Source organism: Maylandia zebra, linkage group LG16 (assembly GCF_041146795.1).
Source record: "Maylandia zebra isolate NMK-2024a linkage group LG16, Mzebra_GT3a, whole genome shotgun sequence".
Lineage (NCBI taxonomy): Eukaryota > Metazoa > Chordata > Actinopteri > Cichliformes > Cichlidae > Maylandia > Maylandia zebra.
Window position 1 is genome coordinate 22,801,844 of NC_135182.1, and position 14,519 is coordinate 22,816,362.

General features: G+C 39.5%; 1 protein-coding gene across 7 annotated transcripts in view; it reads left to right on the top strand.

Annotated features, from left to right (window-relative positions):
* Positions 1-14,519, top strand: part of igf2bp2a (insulin-like growth factor 2 mRNA binding protein 2a) — a 64,311-nt gene that overhangs the window by 13,494 nt on the left and 36,298 nt on the right. The window contains exons 1-2 of one of the 7 annotated variants that reach the window (XM_076875094.1): positions 3,291-3,410; positions 4,549-4,701. The exons of 4 other annotated variants lie outside the window; for them this stretch is intronic. In XM_076875094.1, coding sequence (XP_076731209.1) covers positions 4,600-4,701 — 102 coding nt within the window. In that variant the 5' untranslated portion in view covers positions 3,291-3,410; positions 4,549-4,599. Of the gene's footprint in view, positions 1-3,262; positions 3,411-4,548; positions 4,702-14,519 lie in introns of those variants that run through there. 2 more of the 7 variants (XM_004555444.5, XM_076875095.1) reach the window with 2 other exon arrangements.

Genomic DNA, 14,519 nt, shown 5'->3' on the forward strand with positions numbered 1-14,519 from the left:
ACAGTAAAGAAACATAAACTGCTACTCGGGCCGCAACTTCATGCGCGTTGAAGAGTTGCTGCAGCTTGGCAGACGTTTAGACTCCACTGAGCTCCTTCTAGTCCCATATATAAGAGACTAGAACAACAAACCTTTCCCTCAGGCTTTTTCACAATCGCCAATAACTCTCTCTCGCCTTCTCTGTCTCACTTTAAATGCTATCCACGTAAATAGGCATTTCCACCCGCTACCCGCTGTTGTGCAGATCGGCTTTCTAACCCGAGGTATCGATGTCATCCTAGGATATTTACACAAGTATTTATTGGTTATCGATCAGGGCCGGTATCCCTGTCAGCAGCTTCCATAATTGAATTAGTCTATATACTACATTCCCACACAGTGTGCAGGCATCTGCCAAACTCCTCCTTCCTCACCCAAATCAACTGCTCCTCACGCTGAAGCACACGTAGCTCTGAATCCTTTCTATTTCCTGTGCGCTTCCTGTCGAGCCCCCCACTTCATTTCACAGAGCAGATCAGGATTTGGAGCCATTTTAGCCACAGGATTAAAGTCTGACAGGGATAATGCCACTTCAGCCACTTGTGAGTCACGTGACACAAGATGATCTAAGGTTTTGGGAGGAGCACTATAATGTAATTAATGTATCGGAGGCTCTAATCCATTTGACTCCACCCCCTCGTGGAGCCGGATGGCCATAAACCTTAAAAGCTGCTCTTTTCCCCCGTAGAGGACAGTGAGGAAAACAGAGGGGTTGATGAGCGCCTCTTTCTCCTTCACGCTGCTGCCCCTCCACACACTCCCTCTTCTAAATAGAGCGGCCTGTTCACGTTATTTTAACCTTAAACCGGCACGCACGAGTGCGTCCTATGTACTGTACATAATCCCACCTCCTTCTTAATCTCCTGATGGCTTATCACCGTTACTGCATTTTACCCAGTTATGTAAAATTGCTGCAAGTCAGCAGCTAATTTAATATCCTACTGTTCCTACTTGTCACTGGATCTTTTTCGTATTCTTCACTAGCATTGTTATTTTTAAAAAGGTGTCACATTCGTGGAAAGTTTACTTTAAGTTTGCTCTTGTCAAATGCAAGCAAAGGAATTTACTTTTAATGTGTGCTTGTTATTTTATTATTATTTTTGTTTTTCTTGCATTCCTAAAACTGCTGGGACTTTGCATTTATTAAAGGCGCTAAAAAAAATAAATGTTTCAACAATCAGCTGAATATTTATTGATTAATTAATGTTTAACTGCTTTTATTTCTGTCCAACTCTTAAATGAATTATTATTTCCGATATTTGCGGCTTTTTAAATAAGCACTTAAATACTGCAGGATTAAAGGTCAGGTGTTGCTTCTTTAATTTAATTAGTCTAAACTGTAATAAAGGTGAGAAGGAAGACTGCAAAAGAATAGGTGTAAACCTGTATAAATATACAAAGTAGGCTTAAAATAAAGTTAACCCACCAAATTTTAAAATAAACATGGCGACCGAGGCATCGTTAATAAATATTTCCCCCAATTTGGCGGTGATTTCCTGACCCGGTGTTTGAGAACACACTCTTTCCAAAAGCTGCGTTGTGCCGATGTTTGGAGATTAAGGACTCCACAGTGACGGCAGCTGCGACTGGCAGGGGTGTTTTGAAAGATGTTGCTCATTGACCAGACGTGCAGGGTTTCTGTTTCCCAGAGGATGAATCTTCACTCACCTCCTGCTAGTTACCGTGCGTATTTTCGCTCTCTGTTAGGAACTTCCCTGCAGATGGAGGTGGGGGAGGTGGGGGGCAGTGCATTCAAGTGTGTGTGAACAAGTAAAGCTTGCTCTCCAGAGGGAGCTGGAGGGAGAAGTAAGACGGAGACGTTGAGAGACAGACTGTAGAGAGAGCAGCAGACAGAAAGCAGGAACAGTTTGAGGGCTTGCGTAATGTTGAGTGGTGTGCATGTGTTATTGATCCTGGGACCTACACCTATGGCAGACGCGCTGAGCCTTCCAGCTACGGTATAACACCTTATGGTTGGCAGATTAAAGGATGAGACCTCAGGAACAAGCTGCACAACTCAACATAAAGCAACAGAAGCAGCCATGAGGAGCAGCTAGCAGCGGACCCACACACTGCACCGCCGCAGTATGAGCTGGTATCCACCTGTCAGTAGCTGTAGGCACTGAGGTGTGTGAGAGGCAGACACAGGAAATGCATCAGTGTGTGCATGTAGAGAGGAGTAGACAAACTAGTCCGCTATACTGTACATTAATGTGTTTTGGATGTGCATGTGTGTCCCCGTTGTCTGGCTGTATGTCTGTCACTGACTGTGCTGACTTTGTGCTTTGTGACGGGGACAGAAGGGTCCTCGGTTTCTGGAGGAGCCGGCAGGCATTTGATGTGCACAGGACAGGACGGCACATGAGGAGCACTCTTGAATTATCTTTCTGTTTATTATTCTTCCTCCCCCCCCCCCTCCCTTTTTGTTCTGTTGCTTGTGGCTCAGTGGTGAAGGAAGTGGTTTGAGCCCCAACGCATTAAAATGTAAATGCTGTAATTGCAGCTGATTGAATGTTTTCTGCATTTTGCGTGATTACCAGAAATTACTTTTTGAACAGGATTACACATAATGCTCCACGTCCCTCGTGAATTAGCCTATACGCTTAGTTATGAGTGTAACACTCATTCCCGTGAGCGTGATCTGTGAAATCACAGCAAGTTTGGCAGCCATGCAATTTACACAATTAACTTTTTTTTTAAAATTAGCACAGAGAAATTACTTTTCAGTGCAGCAGAAGTCTGTGTCCAGTATTTAACTTTAGAAATAAATATAATTCTAGAAGTTTTTGAGGAAAAAAAATGTACATCTTTTTTTACTGATTATCTTATGTTATAATAATTTGGATTTGCAAAATACAGGTAAATAGGTGGCTCCTCGTTTGAGCCATAAACCTTTGGAAGCTCGTAATGCTAATATATACACACAAAATAGAAGAGATTTTAAGACCTTATTTTACTTTTTTTTTTTTTTTTTCTTCACATGGGAATCCTGCAGTCCCTACCATCCCATTCAAGTATAACAACAGTTTGAAAATTAGATTTATATGTATTAATTTGGGAGACTAATATAGGCTAATAGAATACTATTCCCTTAAGAGCAGCTGTTTATGTTATGTTTTCTGGATGTTTTCTCCTTTATTACTCAGTACAGTAGGGATTTGATACGAAAGTGGGAATAGAGAGTGTGTGTGAAACCGGAAATGATGTGGGACGGACTCAAACATTCCTCATTGGTCAGCGCTTGGTAGCGACCTCGCAATCGTGTCTAGAAGCTCTTCAGACCCCCAACGTTTGTTGTTGCTAGGTTTCTACATGGAAAATTGTGAGCACAAACAAGAAACAGCAGCTTCTCTCAGCATGAGGAAAAAAAGGTAACGTAAGGCACATTAGCAAGAAAAGAGCGCTAGCCTGTATTGTGTTTACCTCGTTAACTATGAATGGTTTAGCTTACAGTGAATGTAAGTCAGCAGATATCAACTGAACGTTTTATGTAAAGCCTGGTCAGTTAAAACAGGTCTGGTTCTTTTAACTTTTTTTTTCTTTGAATAATTTAAACTTCTTTATTCCACCAGAGACATTACAGAAGAGATACGTGGCACTAATTCCCAGACAAAGGGTGGTCGAGCTTCCGGTTTTTTAAAAACAAATAAGCTCTTTAAAACGGTATTTTTGAGGCGACGTGGATAAAGAGTTTTAGGCTTGCTTTATCATATTTTTCTAGTGTTACTAAACATACAGTTCCCATTTCCTGGTGACCGTTGAAATGAAAGTTATCTGAGATAAGTATTTAAAAAGGAAAATCAATGGAAGGTAAGATGGCGGCTGCGCGGAAAGTCTTTGTGTTCAGAGGCCTTGAGTTCATTTAAATCTAGTAGGCTGTTTTTACATGTAAAGAACATGTTTACATTTTTTTTCTTTTTAAATGTTAGCACAACATTTGTTTGTGTTATCTTAAAAACAAAAAGGGTTGTATTATTAGTGCACTTAAGGCCAATGGTTAAAAAAAGTCAGATTAAAGGCACATTTTTCCTCCAAATGTATATTCATTCAGGGTAAGTTTACCATTTATTTAAAAAAGTTGATACATACGTATTACATTTATTAAATTCAGTAATAACGTCTCCTGGAGTGTCACCAGAATGTAGGGGTCCTCCATTGTGCTTGCACATTGCATTGAAGGAAATAAGAATGGAGGCCCTTCCTTAAATTTAGTTACTGCACTTTCTAATAGACATCTACTGTAAATAATTTTCCCTCCAATTCTCTCTAGTCCCATTATTGTACATTGAAATTTAATAGTTTAAATTTAAAGAAAAAAAAAGGCTTGGAAGCACATTTACACATTGTATGGCAGTACCATCGGCAGGATATCACAAATGTGTAAAATGCTTTTGGTGAGGGGAAAAAACCCCACTGTATGTGAGTGAATTTATACCAGAATGTGTTTGTTTTTTAGTGTTGTGCTTTGTAAACAGTCCCTTACACCAGTGCTGTTAATCTTCTTTGTAGTTTGTCTGCTGGCCTCAGGCAGGCCTGGCAACCTGTGGTTGCTAGGGACGAATGCGTATTCGCAGATTGGTGTGCGAGCGGTTGCTGGCAGCCACTCATCGACTGCGCTGTGGTAGTGAAAGTGTGAAAAGTGTCTCACACACAGGAAATCAGGTATCTACTCTTTCAAAATGTTGCACCCTTTGAAATGTATTACAGAAGGTGGCCATTCTCTGTTTCCGGTGTGCAGCGTACGTTTTCAAGTGCTCAGGGAATAAACATTTTTCTTTAGTGATCTATGGTTGCCAGGATGTTGTTGACTGTTTTCCTAGTGTGTTTCTATGTTGCCGAGGCTCTACAGCAGTATTTTAGGTGGATCTAAGGGGTTTGGGCCCCACCTTTAACAACAAGCAACAGAGGATTTTTTTTCATCAGCTTTTATTTGAAGTAGTTAAAATAAATATGAATTTGTTTTCCTTTCTGAAAGCATAAACGGCCTATGTCACGCTGACAGATACTTATTTGTTTGGAGCATGCATGTCACGATTAAGAGCAGTTGTTCAAGAGACGAAGAAACTTTCTTTATCTTTTTTTTTAATGCATTGTGTACTGATGTGGATCCCATACCTCCTGACTTGAGCTTGATGTTCTAGGGCTTCAGGGGTTTTTAGGTACACTGAGCCTGGATGGTTTTCTCATACTGTTTGAGATTTTTTTACACCAGAAGCCTCAGTGGAAAAACACAACAAAACATTTTATCTCGAGAGTTGTTAAGAAGTAGGTCACCTGTAATTAATGGATGTGGTTTTTCTTGCATTTATATTTAGACTTTCACGTTATTATTATTTTTAAACAGTAGGGATATTACGTCAGGTTCTGCCTCTGCAGGAAAAAAAAACATGTAATGGGCTAGAGTGAGGATGAAGTCACTTAGTGCAGCAGATAGCTACCTTTTCTATTGAAAGTAGAAAAACCTTGAACAATAGAGAAGACGGGAGTTAGCTGAAAATTTGTGCCTGTTGTATTTTCTCCTTGAAAGCTTAGGCGGTTTCTCTTGAGAGAAGTTAATGAATTTACAGCGCAGTGCGCTGCTGTCTCTCTCGCTCTCTGTTGATACCAGTTAGTGTAGCTCACCCGACAGCCTCTTTCTTTCTCCCACTCCTTCTCTCTTCTATATGACAATAATCATTTGAATAAGAAGGTATTTAATTACACTTTGAATTTCTGTGTTTAAGTGAATGGATGACCTATATTGGTCCTCACCACGCACAAAATCACACAGTAACAGTGATAGATTAGTTATGTTTCCTTCATTTTTACACAAACATTTGTCTGCGTGTTATCAATAGAAGCTTTAATTTTGAAAACTTCTGTAATTACAAGGCCTGGTTCAAATTACTCTAGTCGATACGTAATCAGAGTCTTGGCAACATGCCTGCTGAAGCCTTAACTTCCTAAGGCCCGACCTCTTTCATGGCATGCATTTTTAATTTTTCGTTGCTATTTTGGTTGATTGGGGCCTAAAGAATGTAAAAACAAAGAGTTACCAGATTTTTTTTTAATTTTTTACTTAAGTTTTGTTTTTGTGAAAAAAATGAGATCCACGCATAAGTACATTTGTTTCAAATTTTGATAGAACAGTGGCAGTATAATGTCCTCGTAAGTGGATATCAGGCTCTTGTAGAGCTGGGCGATATGAGATTTTTTCATATCACGATATGTTTTTTTCATTTCAGGCGATAGCGATATCTATCACGATATAAGCCAAATAACTATATTTGTAAGATTTAAATGTGCCGTTGCTCACAAGTAAAATGTGAAATAATCAGCAGCTTGTTTTTATTTAAATATTTATTTCCCATAAGTTCAACAGGGTAGATGTACTTAAGGAACATGAGACTTTTTCAGATAAATAAAGGCAAATATTGCAAACTACACAAAAGGCAGCCGCTAAAGCGTTTAAGTTTCAAAATAGAGCAAACGAAACAGACTAAATTGTCAATTCCACTTAGAAACAAAATATTAATTCTAAAAATAAATCTTAGTTTGTTTTACAGAAGAACAGACAAAACTGACTAACTTTTGTCAATATCAAATAAACTGAGAACTAAAAGGAAATTCTCAATCTCTCCTTGTTGTATAGCTTAGCTTTTCAAACAGTTTTAACAGTTACTTTAGTCTGACAAAAGCCGAATGACGAATTAGCGCTTCCAGTCAGAGACTGAGGCTACGTCCACACGTACACGGGTATTTTTGAAAACGGAGATTTTCCGTTTTCGTTTTAAAAAATAATCCCGTCCACACATAAAGGCAGAAATGAAGGAAAACGCTGCTATGAACATGCCAAAGCAGCAGGTGGCGCTAGATTCCTAACCGTGCAGAAATGTTGGCCAATCAGAAGTCTAGAAGCCTCGGTGGGAAAAAGTAAACAAAGCTGGGGCATAGAAGCAGAACCGAGTCGTATGTGTGGACGGACAGTAACTGTGTGTATATGTAAGCATTTAAACACTGCAGAGAGTACAATTAACAGTAACAGTATTGTAGAAATTCATTTCACCGAAACAATAACGTAGCGCACAGTGTGACGCATGCACCAGTTTATTGTATTTCCAGACTTGCTTTCGGCACAATTTACAGTGCACGCTACTCTGTTTTTTGTCAGACTTGAAATAGCCGAAATACCTTCACACTACGGAACTTCTATGGCTCTTCCGTTCGACAATCTCTCCGGCATTGGAACCATCATCTGTTTTCTCTTCGGTCACGCTCGGTTGATTTTTCTAGTCGGCACACTCATTTCCTCCATTATGCGCTGGCTCCATTACCCGCTGGCTGCTTCCCAAACAAACACACGTGCGGCTTGGCACTTGTGCTGTACGTAACAAGTCACGCGACGTGACGCTGCGGCTGTGATTGGTTCGGCTCTGCGCTACTTGATTTGGATTGGCTGACCTTTTTTTTTTTTAATATTTATTTATTTTTTTTAAGAGGACAAGAGCGGCGAGGTCTATCGCGATAGCTTAATTTCTCTATCGAGTAAAAGTTATATCGCGATACATATCGTTATCGTTCTATCGCCCAGCTCTAGGCTCTTGTAGAGAAAAATTAAGTATTTTGGTCTAGACGTCTCAAAATGTGATGTCCACATATGTGGATGCCAGGTTCTAGGAGGTTAATGGTAAGATTAGTTATTACATGTTATTTTATTGACATCATATTTCTCTTTATTGTTATTGAAAGGGTATTCTCCTTGATGGGAAAAATAGACATTTTTTTCCTCCTAAATTTGCTACATTAGTCTAAAAAACTTGTAATCTCTTCTTGGATCTTTCCTCTTGTTGTGCTTGCCTGCTTTTTTCACGTTTTTTTTTTTTCTTCACTTTAAGTGTCCAAAATAGACTTTCTTTCCCTTTCAAAATAAATGTGTGACACACATTTATTGGCGCTACACTGCAGGGACATACATACATCTCTACCTGTATTGGAATAAATAAAGATAATTAATCCTGATAATTCACAGTAGAACCTTAAAATAAGTGTAATATATCAGCAATATGACTTAAATTTGAAAAAGTGCTTGTAGGCTAATATAGTGAATTTAGTTAAAGTTGTAGCTTATGCGCTAAAGAAATGTCGTAAATATGTCTATTTCCCTAATGCGGAGGGACATTTTAAGTCCAGCCTGTGTGCTGGCCCACACCCTGCACAGTAAATAGTGAAACTCACAGCTCAAAGTTTTGTCTGACCAACAGTCACTTTGCTGTGGTTTTTCTTTTTCCAATTGTGAAATTTAAAATTTTTATTACACTGTTTTTATTTATTAAGCTCTTAAGAGAATAGATTTTAAGGCCTAAAACAACTCTGACATGTTATTGCCATTTGTCAGTTTCCCACCTGCTCAAAAATAAATTTAGCAAAACAAGTGTTTATATAGTAATAAAAATGTGTTTGATTTAAGGTGTGTGAATGTACTTTACAGTCATTATGAAGTGCTCCGTCGCTTTGTTTGAAGCAAACCATTGTCATTTAAATAGAAATGGATTATGCTACAGTTATGGGCAAATGAAACATTTTTTTTAAAAATACTAATTTCATTGGCTTAGCAGGCATGACGGGAGAAAATGCGTTTTGTGTCAGCTGGGCACCCTGTGGCATTGTAGCTCTGACTAAAAAAAATAAAATTAATTTGTGATGATTACACCTGAGAGCTGAAAATGATTTTTATATCTGCAACACTGTGCAAATAACTTTTGGAATAACAAGAGGTGAACCGGTGGTATTGTAAACATTCATTCATTTTTTTTCTTTTTTCTTTTATTGTAGTCAAACTGCAGTTTGCTTATCTTCAAGCTTACCTGTATTGTACAGGCAGAAAAGTTAATGACTTTGGACTGCCAGCTTTCACTACAATAGGGCCTCAGACATGAACGCTGTGTTTTACCTGAATCACTGAAATCTGTTGAATCATTTGTAATTATCTCATTATATAACCCAGAGTCACTGCTTGGTTCAGCAGTTAATCTTGAAATGTCCCTACGTACATGTAAATGACGAGGAACAACACGCAGTGTTGCCTTATTTACATCTTTCTATTAACCAGCCGAGTGAGCGTCGACAGCAAATGTCAACAGGAAGGCTGTGGCTTCCATCTGAGCCGCATGCGCCTACCTGCATGCCTTTCGGCCTGTGCCTCCCCGCCTCGGTGCCACGGTGAAAACTAATGCGTGAAGAGAAACGGGCAGGCAGGTAAGCCTGCTGCATTCTGATGAGTTCTCGCCCCACGAGGTCTGGGAGGGGAACTGAAGCAGGCACCTGAGTGCTACATACCGAGATGAGGTGGTTAGCACTACCGTGGAGCAGCAGCTTTGTTCACTCTGCAGCATCAGTGTGAAAAATATGTAGTTAGGGAACAATGGAAAAGGGGAGACCAACTGCCTGTTTTCTACCTGATGATCATGGGATATACTGGAGGGATAAACACCATTAAGTGAAGCTGCATGTGCAGAAGACGTTGACTGTAACACCCTTCAATATATTTGATATGTCACTATACGTTTAGTCAAAAAACAACAAGCATTTTGTTTCTTTACAATATGACTGTGTTTTTACCCTGTGAAACCTGTCCATGTAGGTGTGAGACGTATGTTGTCAAAGAAGTGTCTTGTAGTCATAAACTGATCGAAATCTAACTTGACCCTGCAGTTTTCCTCAGGCGTATAGAGCATTTCAGTGCCTTTCAGCTCACTGGTTTGGTCTTCTCATTGCTTATAATGACGTTTTTATCTGGCCAAGCAGTTTTCACCGAACAAGCTCTGACAGTACATTATCTGCCCACCACTGAACAGTCCTCAGTTTTTGCCATAACTGGAAATGATGGATGCTTATATTTAATACGGCCAAAATTTCAAGCCTGCGTACAAGTAATCCCCATTAGGTTGCAGACTGCTGTAAACACTTAGTTTTCAATTTTTTTTTCTCCTTCTACTTCTTCTTTTCCTGTTCCCTGTTTTTGGGCTAGGTTGACGTCAGCTGCTTATATGGTCGTGTCAGGCACCACTAGATCTGTGACTCTGTGAACAAAATGGCTCACCCAGAAAATGTTTCTTCCGTTATGCTTGAAAATGCTGTGCAGCCTTTTAGGGGTTTATTAGGATGTGTCTTAAAATGAGCTTTTTCCCATTGTGAAGTTCAGTTGAATTTTCTTGCTTTTTCTAAATTAGAATGCACAAGTATAGTCTTGGTATGTGGTAAATGTATATCTTTTACAGGTTTTTTTTTCTACGTTCTCTTCATAGATGGTATCAAAAGTATATGTAGCTACTGTGATATTACCCATACGTTTTTGAAATCTTAAAAAGAGGATTTCTGCCATTGCCATCTCAGTTACAAAAAGTTGGATTTGACGAGAAGGGGCGGGTCTAACTGTTGCTAATGATCTGTGATCGACAGGTTGTTAGGCTCTATATAAGGTCAAAAAAGGATCTATTTTTCAAACTGTAAATAATTTAGAACTACTTTGGTGGAGTCCTGGGATTAAAAACATGGAGGTGGAAATGAGCATAATCAGTCCATTTTAAGAGTAAATTACAGTGGCAAGTTATGTTTCATTTTCAGGGCTGCATGTCTCCAAAAATACTTTAAAATAGGTTCAAAGATGTATTTTATATCTAACTGTATGAGACTGTAGGGTACTGATTATCTATAACTAATATGGAAAGCAAAAAACAGAGGGCTTTTTGTCCTCCTTTGATTCTTACAGGCAGTGGTTTTGCTGATTGTCTATTGGTTATGATTATATTGTGCTTCAGTCTTGACATCTGATAATGGTTTGTAAATTGCAAACTAAAGTCATTGCAGTGTCGTTCTTTTCATGCGCCTCCTCCACTAGGAAAGAAGAAAATGAACCACAGCTGCACCAGTGCCCAACCATAAACCATTTCAACTCAGATATTATTAAATAGTCATTAATTCAGAATCATTTCCTAAGAAATTAGGAAATGATTCTGAAATGATTCCAGGAAATTTCTTCCCAAGAAATTCGCTGGATAGAGTTAATAATTATTTGATATGTATCAAAAATATGAATGTCCTTATAGGAGTTTAAAACCCAAGAATAGATTTATTTACCATACATTTGTTTGTGCAGTTGTTTTTTGTTGATGTTGATAAATCCCATATTTTGCACTGTCACTGCTTATTTCTTACCTCTCCAATGACTGCAAAATTGCACATTCTTCTCAGAATTTCTGGAAAATAATTGGAAGATTGCTGAGTCAGAAAACTCAATGCCACATTTCTTTTTCAAATTGCCTTGTACAGCCATTATCTCCAATATATTATATTTGTTCTGTGCTCTTAGATGTGTCCTGACAGAGCTCACACAACCCAATATACAAACTCAAACCAATGTGCAGAAATGGAAAAATTTTGTCGAACAGCGTCATAGGTTTGTGTGATGTCCTGTTTATGTTTTGCTTTAGAGTCTGTTTGTCCTTGTGGGTGGAAAAGCAGGAACAAATCTTTGTGGCTAGAGGACGGTAACAACGTATAGACACCACTCTCATACAAATCCTGTTATCTCTGCTCCACAACAATTGGATGGGACTTAGAGAAGCGCTTAGGAGCACTAAACAGAAATGGTCTGAGCAGCGTCTTAATCCAGCAGCAGAGAGTGGGCCACTGTGGGAGTGCCAACAGAGTTTGAAAGGAGAAGCGGGGGGACGTCTTCCACTCTGAAGGGTGTCCCGAATATTGTTGACTTGTTGCGCCTTCTCTGAGATTTCAGGGCGTTTAGGAGCTTAAGGGTCAAAACCAGAAAGTGGGTTAATTCAGATTAGATGAATCCGCTGCATCCCCTTGGTGTCTAAGGACCACTGGGCTTTTTGACCAACCCACCCAAACTGAGCCATATACTGTTTCACCACTAGTCTCGGCGTAAATGAAAACTGTCAGTGCAGACTTGCATTTACCGTAAAATCAGTCCAGACTGAAGATGTAAGAGCAACAGCCACTCACATACATGCGCTGGCAGCTGTAAATGCAGCTGATTGTTCGCTGATCACATTATGCTGCACTCAGCACTGCACTACCATACATAAAAGAAACTGAGACATTAGTGTTGCCTGCACAGTATATATCACTGCATTAGTAACATGAGCATGTAATAGGTGCGTAATCACATGCCTCCAGTGTGATTTACGACCGCAGAGTTTTTCATTTCCTATTTTATCTGCATAGTACAGCTGATGTGATGGAGGCCGGGTCATCTTTCATTTTGTGAAGCCATCACTCGCATGAAAATATGAAGTCTTCCGTCAAGCTGTTTCTAGATGCTGTGAACTTCCTGTGTGTGTGTGCGTTATATCCTCAAGCATGGCCGTCAGTTGCTAATAGAGCCTTTTGCTAGCAACTGAACTGTTTTGTTAGAGAGTTGTTTTCTGTTTTCTGACAGAAAATAGGTTCGGCAATATTGTTTATCTTATCCCAGAGAAGAGATTATCTCCTTAAGCATTAAGCAGTAAATATGTTCCTAAGCTGTTGTGAAACAGTGGTGAGGACTTTGTAATATGACATGTTTGCACTGACAATCAGCCGGTGTTGACAGCTAAATGGATGCTGGAAAGAGGGGAATGACAGTTAAATGGAGAAAAAAACTCCCAACACATTTATCATTCAGGTGAATGTTGCAAACAATTATGTGAGGACTGCAGTAGCAGTGAGTGAGTGTGCAGAGGTGTTTGTGTGCGTTTTGTGAGGCAGCGTGCTCCGGAATGAAAGACTATTTGAGATGCCTTTTTATTCGTCCAGAGCGAGCCACCCTGCTGGGCGCAGGACAGCATGCCTTGTGAGGCGTCTCTGACAGCCTGGGCATCCACACAGAACAGGGTGAGAAAGGTAAACAAGGCTCTTAAAGATCTCATTAGAAAGAAACCTTTAGCAGAGAAGGAAACGTTTAATTATTCACTTGTGAGTTTCTGTGTAGAGGGGAAAAAAAGGAAGGAAAAAAGGTTTCCCCCTCAGCTGAAATTCCAAAAGAGGCCTTGGGGAAAAAAAGCAAAACTTATCGTGTTGTAGTGTGTTTCTAATGACATAAGTGAGTTTGATTTTTGGGGGTTAGGAACAAAGTACACTGAGATTATGATAAATTGAAATCTGCACTGTGCATGCTGAGTGAGCGTGGAGGACATTTTGAAAAGCACATGTGTTAGGAACATAAAGAAAATTTGTTTCATATGAAATATTTCTTCTGACATACAGTTAGGTGCCTGTCATGTCAGTTTACATGATATAAAAGTGTCATATCACAGTATCAATGATATAGGAACACCATCCATTTAGATTCAGTGACTCAAACAACGAGGGAAGCCCAAGCATGTCTGAGGGCAAGAGCCTCCAGTGGTGATTTAGTATTTAAAAAGTGAACTACTCAGCAACTTAGAATCAGCACAGTACTTTGCAAAACATGCAAGAAAACTATTTCTGCTAAATGTGGAAACAATGCATGTTTTTCACCACTTGATACACGTGTGACTCAAAAGTAAACTAATACGTTGACAAAGTGTGGCTGGAGCGGTCACTTGTTGCAGTCCATAGGACAGGAAGAGCAAATGCTAGATGGAAATGACTGATGTGGTTACACAGTAGAAAAGAAATGCTATAAGCAGTTGGTTACAGGGCTGTAATACATGGAAAAACAAAACATACAAGGTGCTGGGGTTGTTGCAGCATGTCACATCATGGTTCCCCTTGGACAAATTGTTTAGTGTTAAAGTTTGCAAAGTGAACTTGAACTTAAAAGTCTGTAGGATGTTTTCATAAATAAGTAGAAGAAATCGATAATAATTCTTTTCTCTTCTCTAAATAATGCCACGCATCATGGTCAAATGAGGTTGCATACTAGTAACCAATGGCTACAATGGTGCATTTTTTTTCTAAATTAGCTTTTGGCCAATACCTATCACTAGGTACTAGGCCATAAAAGAGGGCACATCAGAAGACCAGCAGATTGATAAGCTTGAATTCCGTAAAAACCTGGATTTGTCTCTGTTGGCTCCATCCAAGTGATCATTCTCTAGTTTGTGATTATAAACATGGTTGTGAATCACCATGATGCAAAACAGGCTCACACACCTGTCCCTAAGGTGTCTTCACAGGTTATCTTGAAAAATTTGGACATCGGTGCCCGACATGAGGAAATTTACTGCCTAAATCTCTGAGCGCTGATGATACGACGATAACGTTCTGGTCCATTATGAGCTGCTGCTGAGCACTTTAACATTATCATTAAGCAGTAATTTCACACTACTTCCTTTGCTGCAAAAGGGCATTTCACTGTGTTGTAAGCTGTGCAGATTTTGCTTTTGGGCCCAGTAAAATATGATGTTGGTAAAATATTACCTTGACTGCTGTGTCTTAAGAGACCTCATAGTAGCAAGATTGGCATGCTTTTTTTATGATTTCATAATGAATTTGCCCACCCGTATGGGTGCCTG